This window comes from Biomphalaria glabrata, chromosome 12 (genome assembly GCF_947242115.1).
Source record: "Biomphalaria glabrata chromosome 12, xgBioGlab47.1, whole genome shotgun sequence".
Classification (NCBI taxonomy): Eukaryota; Metazoa; Mollusca; class Gastropoda; family Planorbidae; genus Biomphalaria; species Biomphalaria glabrata.
In genome coordinates this window covers 22,302,392-22,329,470 of record NC_074722.1, presented here as the reverse complement: position 1 = coordinate 22,329,470, position 27,079 = coordinate 22,302,392, and the positions used below count along the sequence as shown (strand labels likewise).

Sequence of the window (27,079 nt, the reverse complement as noted above, 5' to 3'; positions counted from 1 at the left end):
AGGTCAAGGTTATTTTACTACATTTTGTTAAAAAAAGACAACTATACATGAAATATGTTTTCAGAATGTTTATTTTAGTTAGAAAACTTTGTTGGTGTTTTTTAAGTGAAAACATAAATGTAATGAATAACATGGAGTGTACCAGCAAACACACAGATTATAATGCACTAAACACAACCATGTACTACACACATCTACTTTCTAACTGGACAATGCACATTCAACGATTGGCATAAAATTACAAACAGAACTAACAGAACACCACTGAAAAATGTGAATCCTAATCTGATACTTTTTTTAAAAACATTTTAACGATAGGATAGCAATTGATAAATACATGCAGAAACATGAATTCCAATCATATATTAAAAAAAATGTAAAGCCAAGTATCATCACAGATCCACACGAGATTCATACAAAATAAACAGAACATTATTTCATATGGAATTTATCTACATACAAAAATACTATTCTAATGACAACTCAAGTCAAATATACAACTACCAAAACTATTTGTGAGACCAGGTGTTAAAGGAAATTAATAGTTGACCAACTCACACTGAGTCTTTCACAAGGAATTCAAACAGTTGTACAAACAAATATATAAGTTGAGTAAAAAATTCAAATAGAATTTATCTTAAGACCAAAGAATCAAAATATCTGCATTTTTACAATAACTGTTAGCAAATCATTTTCACTTGCATATATCAAGCAGTGATGTCCAAAGCCTGATTCACCTACCAACATATCTAAAGTAAGGCTCATGACTTCCAACATGCACTGCTGAAAGGATAGAAACAATTCTGTTGCAAGTAATGCTGATCCATGAAAAGCATTCTGTTTAGATGGAGCTACACTGGGCATTAAACTTGTTTTGTTTCTAATTGAACCAACACAAAATTATTGTCATGAATTCTCTTTGACACACTAAACAAAAAGAAAGAACAGAATTGTACAGACTGAGACCCTGGTTCTTCGACACACTGAACACAAAATTATGAATACATCTATATAATATAATAACTGCTAGTCGTGTACACAATTAAAAAAAAAAAAACAAATTGATAATTAAAAATGACCTACTTATAAATACTAGATATCAAGTATTGAAGTAAAAATGTATGCACACATATAAAGCAGCCAGCTCTGTTTTGGTCAGTGACTGCTCAATAAAATAAAGTAAACAAAAAAATGAACACAATAAATGAATACAATATGAGATTAACTAGAAGATAAAGCAACTCAGTTGATGTAACTTTCAATGTGATGATGGTGCTTGGTAAATGTACAAGTTAAACAGGGTCAAGTTTAATTAGAGATGAATTGTGTTCAAATCAAAATATACAGCAACACTTTTTTTAAAAACAAAATACATTCCACACTTTTACAGACAACTAGATACATTTACAACTAAATAATGTACTGTTGTTCTATCACATATTAAAGTTGACCCACATGACAAAGTCTGGAAATGCCTAACAAAAATCAGCAAATATTACAATGCATTAACACAGGTTGATAAAAAGGGGAAGTTAACTGATAGAAAAGGCCCTAGGTAAAAGCTAGTTACAATCAGGTCATGTCTAGAAAGTTAACTGACATAAAAGGCCCTAGGTAAAAGCTAGTTACAATCAGCTCATGTCTAGGAAGTTACTTGTGACCAAAATAATTGTAATAAAATTTTATTTGTATGAAGTATTGTTAAGTCACAAACTCCACCAACATTTCTAGCACAAATGTTAATATATACAAATAAATTGAGAGGTAAAGGGTTACTACAATATGTTGCACCATCATCACACAGAACAAACTTTAGCTACTTACAAATGTACATGTGTATCATAGCTTCTAGTTTGATTTGAAACTTTGCTTTGTACATACACAAAATGTTCAGATAAAAAAGGATGAAATTATTCACACACAAAAATTAACAATTAAAATAAATGCCATTAACAACTATTTGATTATGACTCTATATAATTAAAAATCTCTGAAAAAAAAATACCAAAAAGTCCTATGAATGAATTTAGAAAAAAAAACAACATTTCATACCACTAAAGCTTGCAAAAAAAAATATTAAAAAATTAAGCAAAAGCTTTTTTTTTAAAAAAATGAAGGCTGTATAAGAACAGTCCTGAGTTAGTACTAGGGACTGTTATTGAATAAGTAGATAAACATGTCTGACAACACCAAGCATAATGTGTTCAATACTGATTAGGTGACTCAATGTGACAATCAAGCAAGTAACATATTCAACAAGATGTGAACAATTTTTTTCCCACAAAATAGTGACTAGATAAGATGACTATAAGATCAGTAAGAACAGTACTAAAGAGTACACTAGTTTGAACTACAAATACAATCAGATGTTCAGTAGAAACAGTATGAAACATATTGGTAATAAACTATTTCTATGCAGGGCTTTTAAAACCATTTAGTACTGAATTAGTAACATGGTAGTCTTCAATTAATTTGTTCAAGCAATATCAAAATCAAATATAATCTTATTTATTGACATGTAAAAAAATCTGTTTGTGTGATGGACTTCAACAATGATTAAGCAGGACATGTACAACAGTGAACTGTCATTACATTTCACTCATTTTCACATTTAAAAAATGTAATATTTAACAATAAAAGGTAACTCAGAGTCAAATATATTTCATCCTTTCTATCTTTAGTGAACTGATGACACTCAAACATTTCTAAAATAATCAAGAAAAAAGTAAGTGTTCTTTATTGTATTGAACAAAGTGACAGTCAACCAATGTCAATACAAATGTGAGATTTCAAAACTAAAAATATGCAATACATAAAAATTTAACCATTACATTGTATCAACTACACCAACAAAGATAAAAATAAAACCAACAGCTTGAACTCTAATAACTACCTCAATATCTATATTAATACATCACTATCTCACAAGAGCTTCACCAAAATTGTTCAAATTTTTTAACATTGATTACTGCACCTTGCTCTTAGTCAATTTAAAATGAACTAATTTACCAATCAAAACTAGTTCAGAGGATTAAAATTATTCAATAAACCTACTTAGTTTGCTAAAACAACATTTACAAGTCAACTCCTGGGTTCATTCTGGGCCAAGGGACACCCTGATAGCAAGAGCTGGGACTAGTTTTTAAATAGCAATAACTTAAAGTAAATTTCATTATACAATGTCATTGTCAATAGATTCCTTTCAAACCTCTTCAATAAATCAAGATCTTAAACATATTTCATAATTAATGAACAACTGAACTATCTCTGCTACGCCACATTTTGTGATGTAAACACACAAAAATCTGTATGCATGATAATTATACTTTGTACTTTTTTCAAAAGCCTTTTAAGTATAGCTGGGACTATAAATAACATTTGAACATGGAGGCCTGTATAGTCAACATTCAAATAAAAACAAGGTTAAAGGTAAAGGAAAAACTGCCCAATAAAATGATATATACAGACCATGAGCAAGAACACAATGGAATGATGAGAACTTTCAGGCACTCAGAAATAGACACAAACAAGATAAAAAAAAAATAATTTAAAAATTAATCTCAGTCTAAGCATCAACCAAATATTTGAGTAAAAACTATTGAAGATTTAAATTACTATCAGGTCATAATGAGATCTTAAAAAATTTTAATGATTTTTTTTTTACTTCAAAAAGTGATAACATTTATTGAAAGATTTAATTGTTAAGGCAAGGCAGGCTGCCCGTATGACTATTCTTAGTGGACTAGAGCAGAGTAGAATAAAATATTTTTAAGTTAAAACAGACCAAATAATTCATAAACATTGTTTACAAGCATTAGCTACATGTAACTTCAGAAGAAAAATGTTTCAAACAGTCAAAGATCTAAATAAATGTCACAGGTTATGTGTGAATATAATTAATGTGCACAACAGAACTGATGGAAGAAAACAAAATTGATGCAGCATGTACATTATACACGTAAAGTCTTTTCCTACTGTAATTAACAAACATGAAAAAAAAAACTGTCTACAAGAGCATGTCCAAGTGCAGGGTGAGCAATATGTATATGCTGTGTTCATTTCATTCAAGGATGAACCTAAGTGCTGGGAGATGTATGATGAAAGCACCATTGGAAAACCAATATCCTATATAGTAGGTCACTTTCAGAGATGTGTATGTATATAATGTGATCTCATTGATAAATTGAAAGTAAAATGTACATTTGTTCATTAAAAAAGAAGAACAAAACCCAGGAACATACTATGTACATAACATACAAAAGTTGTACTAGGATGTAAACTAAGTACAAATATCAAGGATTGTAAATAATCTCAAAAAAAAGAAGTTTAGGAAAAGCACAAGTTCAGTCAAATGTATAGAAGTATAAACAAAAATTGTAGAATTAGTCTATTAGTTTATACATTAACTCTTAAAAACCGTAATTTTTTTCTCATTCTACCGGGTTTTTTTTTTCCCCCACAATTTTTATCACATAAGCCTTTTTATAAACGTCATACTGTTTTTTCTGTTTGTTAAAACATAGACATGTTAGATAAAATTTTGTTGGAAATTGAATGTACTACAAGATAATTTATCTTTCAATGTTATAGATAGTCACTGGAAAAAAAAATTAGGTAATTTCAGAGATGAAAAAAAATATTTTTTTAAATTTGATCTTTAAAAACGGACTTTCCCAAGTAAAAAAAGAATATTCCAACAGTCCTCAATCATTATTATTGTATGAAATATTAAACTCTATCCAATTATCTAAAAAACATAACTTTGTCAAACTTGATCAATATTTACACTTTTAGTGAGGTTTCTTTCTAGATCTACTAGGGCCTGGCTGGGGCAACGCCCCCTTTCGTTTACTACTTTTACTAGATCTAGGGATGAATAATTCACTATCAGACTCGCTTGAGTCTGAAGATCGCTTTCATTATAACTTTCTAGCTCTAGAATCTCTATCTAACTCTAAGTCTAAGTCACTCATGTCACTATCATTTGTATCTAAAAAGATATTTAGAGCCTGATCAGCAGTAAAACAGCAAGAAGGCCTGTCTGCCATGATGTCTGATGCAAAAAAACGAAAAATTCACTAGTCACTTACAAAAAAAAAATTTAGAACAATAAAAACAGCTTAGATCAACAAAGTATCAGAATGAAAAAACTTTCAAAATGTCCGCTCTAGCGTTTCCTTAAACCATTTAAGGGATTAAAAACGTGGATTAGAAAAGAAAAAGAAGTAAACAGGGAAATAGTGATCGGATGCTGGAAGCGTCATTAAGTTAGCACGGCCGGGAGACTGGTCGCTGTCAGCGTCATTGCGGTCTTGAAGAGTTAATGTATAGAAGTATAAACAAAAATTGTAGAATTAGTCTATTAACTTGTACATTAATGTATAAAAGTATAAACAAAAATTGTAGAATTAGTCTATTAGCTTGTACATTAATGTATAGAAGTATAAACAAACATTGTAGAATTAGTTTATACATTAATGTATATGGGGAGGGGAACCAGCTTATGGTGTCAACAGATGAAGCAATTGTTGAATTAATGCACATCAAATCTTGCATAAACAAATACAATTTACTTTTCCAGTAAGTTGATTTGGTGGCTAATTTCATTAGAATATACACATGAAGTCAACATATCCTAACATAACTAAAACAATCATAGTGGCTTACTTTACTCAGAAAAAAAAAATTGCATGACATTCAAATATTGAAGATCAAAGAACAAAGTTAAAATTGACAAATAAAAAGATCAAGCAATGCTCTTATTGTTCATGCCTTGTCACTGTATGTGAAGCTCATCATTAAGTTTATCATTAGATGTCAGAGGCTTCAGCTCAACATCATCCATTGTAATATCGCAGCTTGGTTCTGGAGCTTTCTCTGGATCTTCTTTACCGGAAGATGTATTATTGTAATCAATGTAACGCTTCCAAACACTGCAGATCAACTCAGACATAACAACATCATTGGTGTTGAGTGCCAGAATACGCAGCATAAAGACACCATCATTGCCCAAGTAATCACGTACAAATGTAAGAACAGTCCTTTTACCATCCTGTATACAGTGAGAAAATAATAATAATCTAAAATGTTTGACATGTGTTCACAACAGTTTTTGAAAGTAGACATTTATTTAGAGAATACAACTGAGCAAATACTATTTATCATTGTGAAGCTATTTATAGAGCAGGTAAGAAATCCAATGGAATTTTTCCTACAAATATCCTTTTTTCTAACCTACATTCTAAAACCACAATTTAAATTACCAATGATTAAAAGTTGTTTTTAAGCCTTCCCTGAAATGCAATGCTTAATAATAAGTAGGGATGCACCAGATAGTATTTTTTGATATCCAGCCAGAGCTGGATATGGCAGGATAGTAAAATGATATCCGCCAGAGCCCTACATGTCATGTCAATAGCTCACGTTACTGAACAATTTAGAAAACTTCTAAATAACATGTCTATATTCATATTAATGTTTAATTTTATTCACCTTATTGTTTTAAACTCAGTTTCTGTTTGATGAATAAAAACTAACAACATTTATTAATAGGCCAATCACAAACTAATCTGTATGACAGGGTGTGTGTGTAAGTGTACGAGGCCAATACTATCCAGCTAACTATCCTGCAGTAATATTCAGCCGGAGCCAAATATGGCCAAATAGTGAAAAATGGCTGGATATTGGGCTGGAGCTACTATCCGGTGCAACCCTAATAATAAGGTGATATCAAATGTTCAGCAAAGGAAAACAAAAAGTATCATGACATATATTGAAAAAGAACAACACATTTACAGACTGTATGCTTACTATAAAGAAAAAGTGTTAAGAACTGTACCTGTGGCAGAGTTCCGTCATCATTGAAAACAGACAAGTACTTTACAATGAACTTTACAGACTGTCCAGTTCTTAGGATCCTAGCCAACCAATCTGGGAAGAAACAATATTAGTATATACTGATTGTTATGGCGTGTGTTTCTCATGCAATCAACTAGGGAGATAATTTAGTTGTATAAACTCATAAGATTCTGATGTAACAATGAGGAATTCTGTCATAGTTTAGCTGTTACCCCTCAAAATGTGTGGGGCCACAATCGTGGCTTGATGTAAACAGAAATTCTAAGGCGTGAGGCCACGATCGTGGCTTCGTGTATATACGGTCGTTTCTTTCTTATTTTCTCGGTAATTAGTTGCAAAACCATTTACTTCCTTCACTTCCAACTTTGAATTTGCAAAGGACGCCAACTTAATTTCATTCTAGACTTTTTTAATCAATCAAAATGAGTAGTGACAGTGAAGTTGATTTTCCAAATCTGAATAAAGACAACCTAACGGATGAGGAATTTATGGCTTCTGATTTAGATCAAGATTTATCTGGTAAGTGCAAATTATACGGATTATAAATAGATCTAAATCTAGCCTTCATGTGTAGCCATCTTTTTTTTTTTTTTAAACAAATGTTTTTATCCATAGATTATGACCAAAAGTAACTAAAAGGGGCGTGGCACCTCAAAGTGTTTGTTTACATTATTAGATCAAGATCAATATTTGAAAATTAGTAAGCTTTAATTTAAAATATTAGTGATATTACTGATATTAGATCTAATAGATCTATACAGGTCTATCTGTAACATAATAATTTAAGTATAAGTAGTCTAGATCAGTGATGCCCAACCTTATTCGGTCTGCGGGCCATTTTAATTTTCGGCATTCGTGTCGCGGGCCATATTACCAAAAAGAAAAAAAAATACAATATGCTATTTTTAATAGTTTTATTTGTGAACCTACTTGCATAAATTAATGTGATGCATGAAGTTTATCCAAAACAATGTTCTGAATATCTGGCTGCATAGATGAAACACCAACTCGGAGCACTGAATCTAGATGTTCATCCGTGAGGCGATTACGTAACATGGTTTTCGCCCGTTTCATCATTGAAAAAGTTTGTTCACACAAATAAGTGCTTGAAAACATTGTGATCATCCTTAGCGCTTGTTTTCGAAGATTTGGAAACGCTTCTGCAGGTAACATTGAGTAGAAGTCAATGGTCTGCATCACTTGAAATATGTCAAGCAGGGATGTCTGGCTTTGTAAGTCAATCAGTTCCAGTTGCAGATCTGTCGGGGCACTTGATACATCGGCAGCAAACGGATTTTCAAAAAGACGGATTTCATTTTTTAAATTCTGAAAATCCACAAATCTTTCACTGAAATTATTCATCAAGAGCCTCAGAAGTTGGATCATTCTTTCTTTTGGGAGAGACATATTTAGCTGCTTATCATTTTGTAGAGTGGTACAGGTTGGAGAGTGGACAAGATGCACACTTTCCGCTTGTTGAATGAAGAGTTGCAATTTATTTGGAAAGCACATATGTCTGCATACACATGCGAAATCAATTGGTCTTTCCCTTGTAGTTTGGTGTTGAGTTCATTTAGATGTGATGTCGCATAAAATAGCCAAGTCCCACAACCATGAAGGGTCGTTCAGTTGTGGCACTTGTTTTGATTTTAAAAAAACAACGTTTTAACACCTTTCCTCGGCTTAACCAGCCCCTCACTTCACTGTGAAATAGAACGTCTTCATATTCGGACTCTATTTCTGTCAGAAAACCTTTGAAAGTTCTGTGATTCAACGCTTGTGATTTGATGAAATGTACAGTGTTTAGTACAATCATCATCACATGGTCCAGATTCAAAACCTTTCCACAGAGATTTGTTGGTGAATGATGCAGTGAAGCCGCAGGGGTTCAGTTCCATTTGACTCAACAAATTTTTTAATAACTCTTGCTGTCAGTCCGCTGTGACATCCAACCATATTTCTAGCGCCATCAGTAGTCACTCCAACTAATTTATTCCAAGGAAGAGTAAGGTCCTCTATGATGGTTGACACTTCTTTGAACAGGTCTTCTCCAGTTGTTGTCCCATGCATGCTCATCAGAGCTGCTAACTTCTCTGTTATATCAAAGTTGCTTATTGTACTGCGAATAAATACCAAGAGTTGCGCAGTATCAGTTATGTCAGTGAACTCTTCAGCAGGAATAGAAAACATTTCGAATTCCGCTGCTCTGTCTTTTAATTGTGAATGAAGATTTACCCCCATATCTTCCACTCGCCTTGTAATTGTCATGGGAGAAAGGCTGACAGCTTCTACTGCATTCTTCTTTTCAGGACACTTTTTTTCCATCACTGCTAGCAAGCACTTTTTTACACATTCGCCATCTGAAAAAGGCTTCATTGCTCTACTTAAGATGTGAGCAACTCTGTAGCTGGCCCTTATCGCCGACTCATTTTCTTGTCTCTTTTTGTTAAATATTCTTGTCAATCCCCCAATCTCTAGTCGTAACTTGACAATCTTGTCTTCGCGGCTCAAACCAAGAATGCCACCATATGTGTTTATGTGTTTGGCTTCATAATGCCTTTTAATGTTCTGTTCTTTAAAAACAGCCACACTTTCTTTACAAATCAAACATGTTGGCATACTACCATATTCCACATAAAAGTAAAGATCTGTCCACTTTTCTTGAAAGCTTCTACATTCAGAGTCCACTTTTCGTTTCTTAGGCTCTCCATTTCATTAAATCACAAACGTTAAACAATACGGTACCAATCGCTTTGACATCAAAAGAACACGACCCAAAACGATGCATCAATGATCTCTGTGTTGCACACACAAGGTGTCAAGGACACGGCTAGCTCAAGACAGTGGCTGAATTTTTCAAGAATTTAAAATAGCTGTCTAGTTTTATCGCCATTGAAAAAAAAACAACACTTGTGTTCTTACAATACAAAAAAATATTTACTATGAATATTAGAATACCAAACATAAAGATGAAATCCATCAAAGAGTGAGTGAGAATCCTAACTTAAAGATAATTCTTTTTCAAAAATCTAATTTTTTAATTAAAAAAAAAAGTTTTTAATTTTTTTTTGTTAACATTTTTTTAATTTTTAATTGTTTTTTTACATTTTGTTCCCATGCGTTGGCGGGCCGGATAGAAGCACGTCGCGGGCCGGATCTGGCCCGCGGGCCGTAGTTTGGGCATCGCTGGTCTAGTTCTATTTCTTATGACAATTTTTTTTCTTTCTATTCAGAATCAGATGAGGCAGAATCTTTTACATCTTCTGCTGAAGAATGGAGACCTGTTGATGATAATGATTGTGGTCCCAGGCTAGTTTTATTTACAGCCCACCCAGGCCCAAAACATGCACCAGCTCCAGATGCAAAGCCTGTGGACTATGTCAACCTTTTTTTAACGGATGACATCATAAATTTGGTTGTCAATAAAACTAATAAATACGCCAGGCAATTCATTGAAGATAACCACTGAAAACCTGGAAACCACACCAAGATCTCGTGTCCACAAATGGACACCTATCACAAAGTAAGAGTTTAAGGCATTTTAAGGTGTGACAATGAACATGTGATTAAATAAAAAGCCCAACTATAACACATATTGGGGGGGGGACTCTTGCAACCTGAGCCAAGAAACACCTTGTTTCCCTGTTCACATGAACCGAGATTGCTATCAGATCTTTTCTAAAATGTCTACATTTTGCAGATAACACGCTGTTACCAGATAGAAATGATCTTGGTTTTCAAGGTTCAAGAACTTATAAAGCAGTTAAATGCTAAATTCAAATACTTTTACCACCCCACTCAAAACATCAGCATTGACGAAAGCATGATTGGGTTTAAAGGGAAAACCCCTCATATCCGCCAGTTTATGCCTAACAAGAGACATGGTCGATTCGGCATTAAGTTGTGGTGTTTATCAGACAGTGCTAATGGCTATCTTTGCCAGTCTGAAATATATAAGGGCAGTCAATGGCAGGTCTTACACACATGAGCTTATTCTTAGGCTTATGACTGCAGCAGGTCTGTTAAACAGAGGACACCATTTAGGGATAGACAATTTTTTTACCTCCATAGAATTATTGGAAGAACTTTTCACTGAAAACACTACAAGTACAGGAACTGTTAGGTCTAACAGAAAAGGGCTACCAGATGTTTGTGTTAAAACTAAATTGAAACACAAGGAGCTCATCGCAGCCAGAAAAGATAATCTGCTTTGCTTGGCTTACCAGGATAATAGCAGAAAGACAATCTTGCTAGTAAAGTTAGTCTCATTGATATAGTTAACAGCAGGAAACAACCTGTAACAAGACCTGCTGTGATTCATTATTATAACCAGGCCATACGTGGTGTTGACTTGGGCGACGAAAAGCTTTACATGTATATGGCTGAGCACCGAAGCTTGAAATGGACTAATAAAGTTGTTTTTTTCTTTATTTGGAAGAGCTATTCTAAACAGCTACATAATGTACCATAGCAACACATCCGACAGACCAAAGCTCACAAGGTACAATTTCATCGTATCTGCACAAGAGAGCATGACATCAAACTTTGTAACCCAAAAAGTGATATGTCGAAAACGCACTAGAGATGGATGATGCAAGAATGGGTCCAACACCATTAACCCAGACAGTAGCAGGTCATCCACTTGATGGACATGATCTTATCAAACTGCCAGTGGGGAAAAAACGACACTGGTCATCCAACTCGAGTCAGAACTGGGTGGGAGTGCACAGGATGCAAAGTTGGACTATGTCCTGAGTGTTTTGCTAAATATCACAGAGAGTTGTAAATTATCATTCTTTCTACTTTTACAACTCTTATATATATGTGTGTATATATTTTTTTCTTAAAATTTTCTAAATGTGGTGTTTTTTTTTCTAATTTTTTAGGCTACAATGCATAGTTTAGCTTCTAAAAGAAAAATAGTGGGTATCCAATGTTTGAAAACACAAGAATTTTAAACCCACTTTTCAATGCACTCTCTGTAAAATAGCTGAGCACTTGAAGGGTTAAATAGGAGAGTGAAAGCTGAAATGGGGACAAAAAGTGAAAAAAAAAAGTGTATTTTTTTTTAGTGAGCTGTTACTTGTTTAAATTGTTTTCTACATACATCTACATAATAGTTGAATCTGTGTAGATTTGTTAATAAAAGTTATATTTAATTTTGTTTAGAAAATAGTTGTTTCAAGTTTTATTCAAGTTGGGCATTGAAAAATAACTACAATTTAAAATGGTTTAGTTGTATTAGCTGTCTTGAGCTACTCACCAACACGCAACATACTTGAACATTTTGAAACATTTACCGTATAAATCAAAAACTTTTTCATTACTGACAATACCTCAAAATAAATAGTTGACTTTCTTGGTTTAAAGAAAAAGGCACTTACTAAACAAACTGTAGATGGTAATACACAATAGAACCATCAGCCAGAACCACTCAACAATAAGCAGTTTTTCTAACAACATATTGATTGTCAGAAGACATTGAATCCAATGGCCACTACCACGAACTTGGAAATGGCACAGCGCCACTCTAGGGAAGTGTGTTCTATCTTGAGTTGAACGAGTTTTATGATAGATCTGTTGATAAAAAATATCATGATTGCTAATTCACTTTGACTTAAGATCAACATCTGAGGTTTTCATATCATTCAGAATCTTTGTTTTAGCTCATTACTTAGCAGGCTTACATTTTTGTTTCTAAATTATAGGTAAGTGAACTTGCTTTCTTGCAGAAAATATTTCAACGTAAAATCACAATTTACTGACTACATTCTCAATCCATGGGCCATTGTCAAAAAATTAAAAGCTTACATTTTTTAACAACAACAAAAAGTTTATTTTAGTATGCATCTGTGTGCACATTTAGTATTTTGAGTTAATATAGAAAGATTTATAATTCTAAAAGAAAAATATTCGCAGAATGAAATATACAATCTATATAAACCACCTTCACATTTTGCGCATGATTGAAAATTGATAAACATTTTTTTTAAACATCTTTGATATTTCAAATTCTGGTGACTGTTTTATTGAAAGCTCATCACTCAATGTTTGATGATTCATTCATGAGCATTGCAACTATACAAAGAAAAGGAAAAGCCTACCTCCAAAGCTTTAGCTCCATAATGCCAGTAGTTAAAATCCAGGAATGCAGTCAGCATAATGAACTGTAGAACTACATTGAGAAGAAAAGCAGCCTTGATGACCAAGTACATAGTAGATAGGTAGTTTCTTGTGTTGGCCCCCAGACATATCATCCAGTAACGGAGAATCTGAAGAGAAAAATGATCTAAGAGTAAGTTAACGGAGAATCTGAAACTTTGAATGACATAAGGGAAAAGAAAGTACTTTATGAATTGAGATGTTGAGGAAGTTCATTTTAGTAAGGGGATATATACAAGGGGAAGATGATAAGCAGCATCAGTCGGTCAGTCAAAACATCAGTATCAAACCAAAGATTTTTTTCTCCCTTGATAAAGAACAACATAAAATAACTTAAGCCTACTTTGTGTTCATTGTTTGTCTTTCTTTTTGTTTTGTGACAGTTCCAAGTATTGAAGCTACTATGTGTGTCAATGTGTGTGTGCTACTATGTGTGTCAATGTGTGTGTGCTACTATATGTGTCAATGTGTGTGTGCTACTATGTGTGTCAATGTGTGTGTGCTACTATGTGTGTGTGCTACTATGTGTGTCAATGTGTGTGTGTGCTACTATGTGTGTCAATGTGTGTGTGTCACTATGTGTGTCAATGTGTGTGTGCTACTATGTGTGTCAATGTGTGTGTGCTACTATGTGTGTCGATGTGTGTGTGCTACTATGTGTGTCATTGTGTGTGTGCACTACTATGTGTGTCAATATGTGTGTGCTACTATGTGTGTCAATGTGTGTGTGCTACTATGTGTGTCAATGTGTGTGTGCTACTATGTGTGTCAATGTGTGTGTGCTACTATGTGTGTCAATGTGTGTGTGCTACTATGTGTGTCAATGTGTGTGCGCTACTATGTGTGTCAATGTGTGTGCACTACTATGTGTGTCAATGTGTGTGTGCTACTATGTGTGTCAATGTGTGTGTGCTACTATGTGTGTGTGCTACTATGTGTGTGTGCTACTAAGTGTGTCAATGTGTGTGTGCTACTATGTGTGTCAATGTGTGTGTGCTACTATGCTTGTTTTAGCTATCATGAATATGAAGTGAACAATTAAATAATACTATCCTACAAAAATCAAGCATAAATTGTAGCCTCTAAATGTGTTCTAAAAATTTTACCTTTATTGGGGATTTTCATGATACATTTTCAATTCTAAACAATATCAAAGACACTCTATTAAATGACTAGTTTGTGCTACAAGATTAGAAATTGATGTCTCTAAAAAGTGCAGAAAAAAATATCATGAACTTTTAAAAATCTATATAGGTTATCAACAAATCCTACATTCTGTACACCAGATAGCTAACTATTACTAGTTGTTTGTCATGAACTATTACTAGTTGTTTGTCATGAACTATTACTAGTTGTTTGTCATGAACTATTACTAGTTGTCATGAACTATTACTAGTTGTTTGTCATGAACTATTACTTGTTGTTTGTCATGAACTACTACTTGTTGTTTGTCATGAACTATTACTAGTTGTTTGTCATGAACTATTACTTGTTGTTTGTCATGAACTATTACTTGTTGTTTGTCATGAACTATCACTAGTTGTTTGTCATGAACTATTACTAGTTGTTTGTCGTGAACTATCACTAGTTGTTTGTCGTGAACTATCACTAGTTGTTTGTCATGAATATCACTAGTTGTTTGTCATGAGCTATTACTAGTTGTTTGTCATGAACTATTACTTGTTGTTTGTCATGAACTATTACTTGTTGTTTGTCATGGACTATTACTTGTTGTTTTTCATGAACTATTACTAGTTGTTTTTCATGAACTATTACTAGTTGTTTGTCATGAACTATTACTTGTTGTTTGTCATGGACTATTACTAGTTGTTTGTCATGAACGTATGAAAATCTCAGCAGTTAAATGTCATTAAATGACCCCAGAACTACATCTAATTATTTATCACATGTGACCATTTTTTATTGTACTTTCTGTTGACTTTCCTCTACTACTTCAGAATGTGGTACTCAATAAATTCCTATCAAAATCTATTTCACTTAACTTTGAGTTAGGGGCTGATAATTCATAACAATATGCTCAATCATCTCATTACAAGCTAGTGTCTTAGTTTTCATTTTTTTTGTTTTAAAGGTTTGTTTTTTCTTTTGTGTTTTTTTTTTCACTCAAGTAGCTACTACTAATTTTGTTATGTAAGATTAAGATAATGAACTGCATGGAACTGAAACTTCTCTATTCCAATGATTTTCTTTGTTTCTTTTTTTTCCACTTATTGAATCTATCTGGTCAGCAAGTATTCCCTGACCCAACCAGTCATGTCACTTTATTTTGGGCTGTTTTTGTTTTCTACATCTTTGAAATTTTTTTTTTTTTTGTTCTTGTCAGTAGGTCACTTTTTTGTTTGAGTAATAAAAGCATGTTTCTATTGGGGTCAGATTAAATGTATCTGACAGGAGAAATCTTGTTTTTCTTCCATTTCACAGGCAGTCTAGGCGATCGAGTTATGTTTCATTCTTGGAATATTTATTTCTACTCAAAAAGATTCTCTATTGTATAAGAGATGTCTTACCTTCTTACTTTGTTGTGTAACTCTGTTTTTCATGAACCAAAATGGTTTGCGATTTATTTTTAGCCAAGTCTCTAAGTACTCTGCCACACTGGAAAATGTTGTCGCTTTTTTTTCTTTTGAATCAAACGAGCTGTCAGCAATCATGGTCACCATTTTTTCTATTTGGGTTCCAGAATACTCATTACAAATGTTCCACACCAAGTTGGGAAGTTTAAACAGTAAGGCCTTAATTTGAAAAAAAAAAAAAAATTTTAATTGAGAAACAACTAATGTAATACTAAATCTGTACTTGTCATAAACATGTTTGTATCACTACAGTGTCAATGCAACTAAGGGAGATTATACATCTGAAAGGTTAGTTTACTTGAAATCCAATCAGATTGAAATATATACTAACATAGGAGTTATCTATGTACTTAACGAACAGTACAGTCAACATTTCTTTTTATTTATCATTGACAACAAAGTTACTTTTAGATGTTCTTTAATGTTTTTGCAGCAAAATGTTTGTAAATAATATTATAAACATATTTTGTACAAAAAGATGCCATAAATTTTTTTTTGGGCTTAATGCTTATATTTACAGATTTAGAATTGTATAGCTTACTAAAGCAAGAGATCTGGCAAGTCTCTTTTAAAAACTCTGGCTTTGTATCTAGTTTAAAGAAAAAGTGTCTGTCTATATTTCACCAAAAAACATTCTTTAGCAGAAGTCTTGCATTGATTTAAATATTTACAAATACACTTTTAATAATATCTTTTTCACTAAGAATCTGATATAAATTGCTTACAGAAAGAACTAGTTAAAACATCAGCTACTCTGCATTACAGAGCATTTTATAGCACCCACCATTTACTAAATACGTAAGAGCAAAACAATATCAAGGAAAACCAAGAAAATGATATATAAAAAGCATAATTAATAAGACCAGCAGCAATGTATGCATTTGAGACCTGGACACTGACAGACAACCGAAAATCTACTTAATACTTAGGAATGAAAAATTCTTAGGAAAATCTTTGGTGCTATACAAGATGAAATGGGGTGGAGAACACGCACTAACCATGTGATAAATTAATTAAATGAAGACCCACCAATAATGACAGAAATAAAAAGAACAGACTATGTTGGTAGGTCACCTTGAAAGAATGCCAGTAAACAGAGGAGCAAAAATTTTATACAGGCAAAAAGACAGGTTACCCAAAACCAGACCCGGGTTGCAATGGATTGATGATGTAGAGGCAGACAGCTTGGGGTTCAGGTGTGGAGACGAAAGGCTCGGGAGAGATCTAAATGGAGAGATTCAGAGATGTGTTGAAAGCAGGCCAGAGCCCTCCATGGGCTGTAGCGCCACTGGGACAGATGGATGGACTCTGCATTACAAATCAGCCCTTGAATAATTTCTTTAGACACTGATTTTTTATATTGTCTTATGAACATAGTTCAAAACAAACAAGATTCACTAATTGTACTAAATAGTATTTAAAATGAACACTAAAATATACATTATCTGGATCTCAATATATAATTATGAACATGAACATTTCAATGTTGTCCTACCTGCACTAAGAAAATAACAGTTATCCATCTGTAAAAATTGATCTGGCCCACAGTTTCACTATTGTGAAGAAGAGTTGTATTTTGAGGGCCTCCATCACTGTCCAACTCATAAGGAACCTAGAATAAAGAATGGAGACATAATTGGATTGGGGAATAGAAAAAATATAATTCACTTCTTTTGGGGAGGGGGGAAGTAAAAACAAAAACAAGAGGGTGGGGTGGAAAGAGTTGTACAGTTTCATACAAGAGCAGAGTAAAGATATTTTAGCTTTAAAGGCTACAAGAATTCCCAACAAAAATGTGTGTATTGGTGAGATGGAGGACATTGTAACACAGGCCATTCTATTGGATAGTAAATTTAAACAAATACATTCAGGTAAAAATAAACTATATTAACAAACTTTTTCAACATAGCAAAGCACTGGTATCAGCTAGCATATATAAGGGACAAAGCAACTGTAAAAAGTTTAACAAGCTTATTTTTCTAATTAAAAAATTTAATCCAGTTACTATTTTTATTATATATTAAAATATTGTTCAGCAACCTGAAATGCTGACAAAACAATATTATATTATTTTTATGTTTGAAAATATTTTAAATATTAAAAGGCAAAAAAAAAATATTTTTTCTTCTATATGTGAGTTGGGGGAACAAAGACGTTTGACCTGGAGGTTGTATATTCTCCCTTATTCGACTGTAAGCTTGAAAGACATATAAATGCATATATTTTATACAAAATTTGGAATTTCACAGGGGTATATATATATAAAGGTAAAATTTTTTATTTTAATTTTTATATATATAAATATTCAAAGTAATTTTTGTAATAAAGAAAACATTTATACAAATTTTGAAAGGATATTGAATTAAAAAAAAAATGTTTTACATGGAGAACTTGTACTGGCAATGCTTTAAAAAAAAAAAAAAAAAAAAAGCTTTATTGTTTCACTCATCTTAAAACAGTGGCTTATAAGAGGAGCAGGTTGCTAATTACACCTTAATGAAATTCTAACATACACAAACTATTTTAGGAATTGAATATCATTATCTTAAATTGATGAATAATTAATTATGAACAATTTGTTCAGTATAAAGGATTTTCTTTAAAAAAAAATGAATTGAAAGCCCAATGAAAAACTGACCCCAATTTTTTTTTCCCTTTTTATACTTTTCATTCTAAGAATAGATCTAGAAACATCCAGTTTCTCCTTAATACAAGTATTATGCTTATTTTTAGTAACTTGAAACTTTTATAAACTACTTTCAAACCTGCCTACCAAAAAAAAGTCCAAATGCGTAACGCTGATGGTCAAAATGCGTATTTTGGCACCAGAATGCGTTACGCGATCCACTATTTTGTCATATATACATCCCATAAATGTGGGAAGCGTAGTCGAGAGGCCAGGTGCACTTGAACTTGGCTTGGCTACCTAGAAGGGGGCTCGAGGTTCGACACCCGACTCAGGCATAGTTGTGTTTACTGAGCGCCTAAAGGCAGCACGGAAAACCAACTCCTAGATACCCCCTCCCCCCCCACCACTGGTCCACTAATGAGATTGGACCAAAGCGCTCTGAGCATGCTATAAGCATGAAAGTAGCGCTATATAAAAGCTATAAATATATATAATATTAGATCTAGATGTCATGATTAGATCTACAATCTAAATCTATATCAATACGACAATAGAGATGATATCTAGACTAGATCTGGATCTATGTCTATATAATGATGGCTGTCTGGTCGGGATGGCTGCCTGGTCGTGCGGTTTGCGCTGGACTGTCGTTCAGATTTATCGATGGTCCAAGGTTCAAACCCTGCCCGCTCCCATCCCCCGTCGTCCTGCGGGAGGTTTGGACTAGGAAGTAATTATCTTCAACTCTGAAGGAACATCCGAAAAATGTAAAACATTTTACAAACAAACATTTTTAATGAATATAATCTACTCTAGATCTAAGCTCAAGAGTGTTACTGATGCTGTGGATCCACTACAAACTTTCGTAGGCCTACCTTCATCCTTGATCTATTCTAAGACTAAGAATCTAGTCTAAAAACTCTAGATCTAGACTAGATGGTAGTAGATGTTATCGATCTAGATCTAGTCAATCTAAATCATACTACAACTAAATTGGATCTAAATTGTAGAGTACCCGGTAATGTAGAAAATCATGACATAACGTAACTGTCTAGCTAGACACTAGCTAGATCTATTCCTGTATAATAAGTTATCTAGATTCTAGCTCTAGATCTAGACGATATCTACAATGTCACTCAATATGTTTTGAATCAATAGCACTTCGATATTTTTTTCTATACAAATGAACTTACAAAAAAAAAGTCATGGTGTATCAACTAACTGACGGTACCAACTCCCTCACTCTCGCGTTCTTCATTTCTAGACTTTAAGAACCAATCAACGTATAGATCTGGACACAATGTGTTCCCCCACCTTTTCTGTTCCCCCCCAACAGGATGGCTTAGCATGACCACCATGACCGCTCGTAAGCTAGTCAAGAGAGGGAAGAAAAAAAAAGGATACGAAATGCGTAACGCGACGGGTTAAATGCGTATTTGTGTACTGTCATTTTTGGGAGATTTTGCATAGGTAGGCAGGTCTGTACTTTTGCTCTGCAAGATTTCAGTGTGTTTAAGAAAAATAATCTACAAAACAACTTCCATTTTTACTAGTAACTATTTATTACCTAACAACCATTAAGGAATTTTAAACAAAATGTTTTACAAATAGTAAACAAATGTTATAACAAAATATTGAAAGCTGACAAATTAAAAAAAAGAAAGAAAAGTGCAAAAAAAATATTTGTTTGGAGTGCTGAATGAAACAATGAAAATGCTGACATGATGACAAATGGCTACTTAGAGGTGCTGTGTTAAAGAATACCTGAATGATGATCAGACCTTCTGTCAAGTGTAGAAAAACGGAACAACCCAAATTTTATCTCTCAGAATGTTGACTATAAGTGACTACTAGTCAATATCACTCAAAGTGTTATTAGACTGTTAATTCAAGATATATAATGAAAATTACTGCCTTTAGTAAAAACAAATATATGTTTGGAAGTAATAGTATTTTAATATATGGCTTTTTTTTTTTAAGTGTTAAGTATATCTATAACTAGCAAGCACAGAATATTCATTGGATTATAAACAAAAATTATTCATTTCATTTTCCACTCCTTTAAAACAAGTGAATTTTAAAATAAAGTGTCATTTACATTACATTTTTAAAATTTGAAGAAAAAATGACTAGCTAGGCAGGGAAGGAATGTTATTTAAAAAATAAGGAAAATTAAAGGAAAAATGGTTGATTAAGCCATTAAAATCTTTCACAGGAAAAAGTCTGACTACCTGTGAGAGATTATCAGGGTTGGGATATCTGTATAGCTTGTTCATCCAACAATAGTAGTTGGCATGATCTTGAAAATGCTTCATGGTATAATTTAACCAACAGTTCAATGGCCCCTCTGTGTATTCCTTCAAGCCTATAACTATCCCAAAAGCTGCAAGCATGAAGACTGTGAAAACATGGTGCAGTTGATCTACAGTGTCATCATCCCGAATGGTAGCCTTGATGTTCAGGCTTTTTAACATCCCTATAACTTTCTCCATGGTACTTTTAAATTGTTTCTTCCTATATAAACAAAGAAAAGAAAATGGGGAACATTTAACACAGACATAAAAAAATGAAATGAGATGATAACCATGTTGTGATACCTTGCTAAGGTTATGTTTATCTGGGTAGCGGTAAAGTCGATGGGTCCAGCAGTATGAGTTGACATGATCTTGGAAGTGTTTAAAGTTGGCAAGGGTTACCCAGCAGTCTAGAGGAGTGCCAGCATATTCTTTCAACCCAATCATGAGAGCAAAGGAGGCAAATAAATAGACAGTTACAAAATGGTGCAATTGGTCCACTGTATCATCCACTCTGATCTTGTCTCTTATTTGAAGATTAGGTAACTTGCTTAAAAAACTCTCCATTCCCTTACTGCAATATAAAAGAGACATCTAAATATTATAATTTTAAAATGTTAATGTTTATAAAAAAATGATGTTAGGTGTGCGAAAACAAAACTTAAAAAAATGATTTAGTAATGTAGTTTAGGGATATATATATAATATATATTACATAATTAGTTAGAACATTAGTATATATATTTCTTTTTGATTCCATGTTTAAACTATCAATACAAAATGTTAACTCCTATTTATATAGTTTTATTTCTACATCATATGATTAAGTAAAATTGAATTGCAAGAACAACAATCAAATAGCAAGCACAAAGTTATTTGACAAGCAGACACAGAAAAATAGAGAGAAAAAGGCTTGGACAGGAAAGAAAAAATATGATCCTATGCCTTCAGAATATTGACCAACTAGCTAAAACTATATGGCAATAAGCCAACCTGCTACAAGCATTATTAGCATTCTTCACTTTTAGCTGTCTGCATCGGCCAAGGCTAAAAATGCATAAAATTTCTCATGTAAGATTTTTAACTTTTTAAGCACTTTTTATACAGAAAGAAGACAAAAAGAATCTAGCTTCCAATTCAGACTAATTTAAACTGTCCCAAACATTTCCAGAAAATTGTGTATTAATTGCTCAATTTGAAAAATCTTGTCTTTTTTAAAACCATGTGCACAATAACACCACACATCATTGTAGAAGGTTGTAACAAAAGTGATGTGAAACAAATCTGCTTCAATCAGTTATTGAAATGTTCACAAAGTCCAAACAGTTCACTAACAATCTGCATAAATAGAGATTGAACACTTCAAACATACTTAATTATAGATACAGACATTATTTCAAACTATGGGAGACAAAAGATGAAAGAAAATATATAACTAGAATGATGCAATTTATTGAACTATTAGGTTAGTATTCTAAGTTTCTATTGCTATTTTAAATACGACCAGATGCAACACTATGCACACAGCATTAAATATTGCACTTTTGAAATACACATACTGATGAAAAGACAAAGTTAAATGTATTGGACTTATACAAATGAAATGTAAGCTTCATATTCTACATCACTAAACGGTTGGCTCCACTTTTATATCCAATCCAATAATTTCAATCAATTACCAGGGATAGCTCAGCTGAAACTCTTTGCATTTAATGCCATGGGTATTACAAGGCTGTTATAAAAGGTGGTAAAGAAGGGAACAAGCTTAATCTACAAACAAAACTTCATGCTAACATTCTATCTAACTGTTATACCTGGTCATTTCAAATGAAATGTGAAAAAAAAACTGCTTTGTAATTTGTTCTACTTCCAATCTGTATACAAAACCAAAAGTAAAACTAAACATTACAAATAAATTCAAATTGCTATATATATATATATGTTAAACCATATTACCATATATGTTAAACTCTAGTATTCCTTCATAAGTAAGCAAGTGATAGATTTAAAAGACATGGCAAACTTGCATGTTGTCACACCAAAATTTTGAAACATTTTAAAACTAGTACACAATGACAGATGAGATTTACTGACATGCCAGACTTTCTTTCTATTAAACCTAAAGCTAGATATGGCTTGAATTGACTTTTTTCCTTTGGTGTAAGTATGCATATTTTAAACTAATAAAGATCTAAAAATAAATTAAAATCTACATTTAAATTATCCAGCAGCTTAATTGTTTATATAATGCTCATTTCTAAAGGTTTTTGCAGTAATCAAAGAGTTTGTATTCTATCAGAAGCCAAATAGCACTTTCAAACTGTGTGGAAATGAAGTTTACTACAGTTGTAAATACTCAAAGAAAGTATTACAACTTGTTCAGAAAATAAACAGCTATTTCAGCTTTAGTGAAAGTAGGTCAGAGTTCAGTTTCAAGGGTTATATACATATATATACAATAAAGATATTCACAACCAGATTCAGGTCAGTGTTACATCAATGCAGTTTAGACATGTAATAAAGACAGCAGCAGGCAGTGACCATTAATGTCACAAACAACTAGACTTAATTAGCTAAGAGGGTTGTGCTAACAACAGGGTGTGCTCTACTTGTTACCTATAATATTACAACATACAGAAAACAACTGAGCATGATGATTAGGAGAATGAACATTTTATAACCAAATAACTCCTGCAAAGCTAGATTTTGAGTTATCAGCTCTAAGATCTACTTATCATGATTTATACAAATAGGAAAATATAAACTATGTTATCACTGTTACTGTCAAACTAGTTTATTACTTAATAACCTCATTATCAGTATTAATCTATTATTTTATTGCTTCAGTATATAGAGTAACACCCATCCATGACATCAGCACCTACATTGTAAAGTGACATGTATGTGTATTCTATTTTTAAATTAACCAAACAGTTATAAGTAATGTGCTGTTCTATTTCTTTAGAACTAGCTTTAACATGCTCCCCATTGCTAAGCATTTTAATCCTTCATAAGTTTGTATTGTTTTCATACTTTCAAGACTAAATCAAACTTAAAACTTCAGAATGCTACCCCCCCCACACACACACACACCTTCAAATCCAAGAGGGAAGCTTGTTGTTCAATACATTAGCAAAGTTATGTAGTTTAAAATGTGTTGGTTACTAACACAGAACAAGATTTTCAAATACAGATGTTATGCCATAAAAATTTATTTTTTAAGCAATATTGCAAATCTGAATTCTAAAACATTAAATTTACAGCCATTGAGAGAAATGTGAATGTTTGATGATATTGATATCAAAAGCTGCAGTTTAAAATTCATCACAAACAAGAAAAACATTAAGAATACATTTCTAAAAAAAAAAAAACAATACTTATAGAACTTAAAGAGCAATTTTGTTTCTCTTAATAACTAATAAGATTAAAAAAACAATGGAACATATCTTACCCCGCCCCATTCCCTCATTATCCCTAAGAAAGAATCCTGGTTAAATGGATGTATAGATCTACTACACTTTGTAATATTCCAATGATAGGCCTTAAGGTCTAAACTAGTAGGATGATGAGCAGAATTATTTTATTTAACCCTTCAAGGAATTCGGAAACTCCCAAAGACTGATTTTCAAGTGGAAAGACTTTAGTTAATTCCTGCTATCCAGCAAGATGTGTAATAAATAGAACTAAATGTGTAAAACTAAAAAAAAATGTAAAAGCCCTATATTGTTTAAACCTTTTTGAAAGCACAATGACATCATGGAAAAAAGTGATGACTAAATATAATGGCCAAGTGATAAGCGCTTTTTAAAATACATCTTTTAGCTTGCCAAAACTTCATGGGTGGAGATGGATCTCAAAAATGGCACTAACGATTTTCTTAAAAGGACTGGGGCATTAAAAAATTATTTTTTTGGTGTGTATCATTCACTACATATTAAGAGTGAATTAATTGCTCTTACAAAAAGTTATCAGCTTCTTAGGGAGGAAATGATTAATTTTTTATTTTTTTTTGTAACTGTTTTTTTGTCATTTTAGAAAAAAATGTAAAAATAATATTCATTAATAAAAGAGCAATATAAAATTAGTACAAGTAAGGATGGGGGAGGGGGGGGGGCAATTTTTTTCAAAACCCTAACGCCAAGTAAACCCTAACCCTATGCATAATCGTGCGTACAGCATTTATATATATATATATATATATATATATATATATATATATATATATATATATATATATATATAGTCATGTTGAGGCCTTTCTCTTGACAGCTTGGGGGTCTGGTGGAGCGCTGTAAGCCTCCGCAGTGGGGTTTGGGGCGATGTCCCGACGAATCTGCCAAAATACCAGAAGGGGAGCGACATATTATAAAATTTATATATTAAATTAACTAATTTTGTTCATAAACTATGATTTCTCAATAAAAGTAGGACCGCCCCACTCACTCAAAGGGTTTAGGTGAAAAGGACAGTAGAGGTATTCGCCCCCCCCCCCCCCCCCCCGGAAATTGGCCAACAGGAGAACGACCTAATATAAAGATCGGTTACAATACCAATTACAAGTTTTAATAATATTGATATTTAATTGATTCTGTTAGCAAGTTGTGTTTACTACAAATAAATTGGACTGCCCCCCCCCCCACTCGAAAGTTTAGAAAAGGGGGGGGAGCAGAGCAGAATTGGCCAACATACCAGAAAAAGGGAGGGGGGGGGGGGCGAAATAATGCAAAAATAGGTTGAAATATAAATAATTAGTATATATATATTATTAACATAAGTAATAAATTCGTATACAAATTGTGCTAATTCTACGTTGGTTGGCCGAGGGGGGTCATTCCCCCCCCCCCGATCCACCAGTGTATGGATATTTAATTATTTCTTTTGGAAGTGTAAATGAGTTGCTCAATCATTGAGGCTTGTACTCATTTATATAGAAACATGATTTATTTTATGTAAAAAAAACAGCCAAGACATGAAATACTACAAATGATAACAATTTAAAAAAAAAAAGTCAAGACATTGACATTACAAAGGCTGGATTCTAGATCTACTCTGAGTTTGGGGATTACAAGACATCCTTTCCTTCATGTTTTCATTCAGCAAGAAAAAAGAATAAGTAAAAAAAAAATGAATTCATTTAATGAATCAAATATTTAGTTAAGATCATGATAAAAATTCTATTTTATTAACTCATTCTGTATCTTTCGCAATAGAATTTCCAAACACTTCTACTCATCCAATCATCATCATTTTTTTTTACACAGGTTGCACTTAGAAATAGATTATTATAGACTACTTTAGACTTAAGACAATGGCCTTTAAAATTCTTAATGAGGATTTTTTTTAAAGTTAATTAAGTTTTTTTTTTCTTATAATGAAAATATCACTTTTTTGTTTTCACCAATACCAATACAGAAGTTAGGATAGAGAACAAACAAGTATTTTCTTTTTTTTTCATATTAGATGTATATTATATTATATATATTATGCCTGGCCATAATTCTACCAAGTTTTATTGCTGTTTATGATGTTTATCTTTAGTTATATTATATATAATATACTATTCTATATAAATAGAAGGTAAGACTTAGATTCTTAGACTTTAGAAGTGGCTTTACTTTTAGTTTATAAGTAGATGATGGCAGTAGATCTAGAATAATCTAGATCTAAGTATTAGCTATATAGATCTAAAACTAATTTTATTAACTACTAAACTAGCCTCTAGAATATATTTTATTATTTCTAGATCTATAATCTTTAGCATTGATTATAGAATAGACTATACACTAGATTCTAGATTATCATTATAATTTAATATAATTGTGGAGATATGTATTTGTAATTTAATTATAAATAAAATTATAATTTAAAAAAAATAATATTAGATATAGATCTATCTAGATATACATTATTATTATATAGATTCTACTAATATAGACAATATAGTTAAATAATAAATAGTAAAGTAATACACTAGACTCACTAGTTATAAGTGTCACTAGTAATAAAATAAATAGATCTACTATCATATTCTAGATCTATCTTTAAATTATTTTATTATTATTCTAATTAGTCTAGATCTAGATTCTATCATTCTAGATCTAGACTAATAATTTATTTATAATAATAGATCTAGAAGAGTTAGACTTTTAGACTACAGTGTCTACAGTCTACACTAGTACTAGTGACTAGTCTAGTCTATCTACAGTCACTACAGTCTACAGTCACTACAGTGTCTACAGTCATTGAACTCATTGTCATGATTGGTATTGGATCTAGATCTAAATCTAGATATCTAATTGTGGATCTAGACTATTCTAGACTGTCAGTAAAGTTACCTGTAGATCTAAATTGAAATATACAAATCAACACACGCTTAGTGACTTCAGTCTACTCTTTTCTTTATTTTTTTTTTTTTTAAAGTCTATTCTGGCACTGAAATCGTACTCGAGTGGCCCAAGTAGACAAACAGATGAAGCATATTAGACACACCTGAAAGTAGAACGAAAGTCTAAAGCCAGTAGAAAAAGTGGATTCACAGATAA

At 32.4% G+C, this 27,079-nt stretch overlaps 1 protein-coding gene across 4 annotated transcripts; it reads right to left on the bottom strand.

The window, feature by feature from the left end:
- Positions 1-53: 53 nt before the first annotated feature.
- Positions 54-27,054, bottom strand: LOC106059105 (innexin unc-9-like). 4 transcript variants are annotated; one of them, XM_056005735.1, is made up of 9 exons: positions 22,352-22,437; positions 20,841-21,111; positions 20,475-20,757; positions 17,110-17,226; positions 15,549-15,773; positions 12,963-13,130; positions 12,243-12,435; positions 6,839-6,930; positions 54-6,052 (listed from the first exon to the last, which is right to left on the bottom strand). In XM_056005735.1, exons 2-9 carry the CDS (start codon positions 20,903-20,905, stop codon positions 5,777-5,779), a joined length of 1,419 nt encoding a protein of 472 aa, XP_055861710.1. In that variant the 5' UTR covers positions 20,906-21,111; positions 22,352-22,437; the 3' UTR covers positions 54-5,776. The 4 variants fall into 4 exon arrangements, with proteins under 4 accessions (XP_055861710.1, XP_055861712.1, XP_055861713.1 ...); XM_056005737.1 differs by lacking the exons at positions 20,475-20,757; positions 22,352-22,437 and adding an exon at positions 26,873-27,054; XM_056005738.1 differs by lacking the exons at positions 20,841-21,111; positions 22,352-22,437 and adding an exon at positions 26,873-27,054.
- Between the last annotated feature and the right edge of the window lie 25 nt (positions 27,055-27,079).

Bases quoted from the DNA above. Each gene is read 5' to 3' on its own strand.
- LOC106059105 (XM_056005735.1), bottom strand. From the start codon at position 20,905: ATGTCAACTCATACTGCTGGACCCATCGACTTTACCGCTACCCAGATA. The intron at 6,931-12,242 runs GTAAGTGCCTTT...GTTTCTTCCCAG, and splicing joins TACCATCTACAGTTTGTTTA to ATTGGTTGGCTAGGATCCTA. The intron at 6,053-6,838 runs GTACAGTTCTTA...CACTGTATACAG, and splicing joins ATGACGGAACTCTGCCACAG to GATGGTAAAAGGACTGTTCT.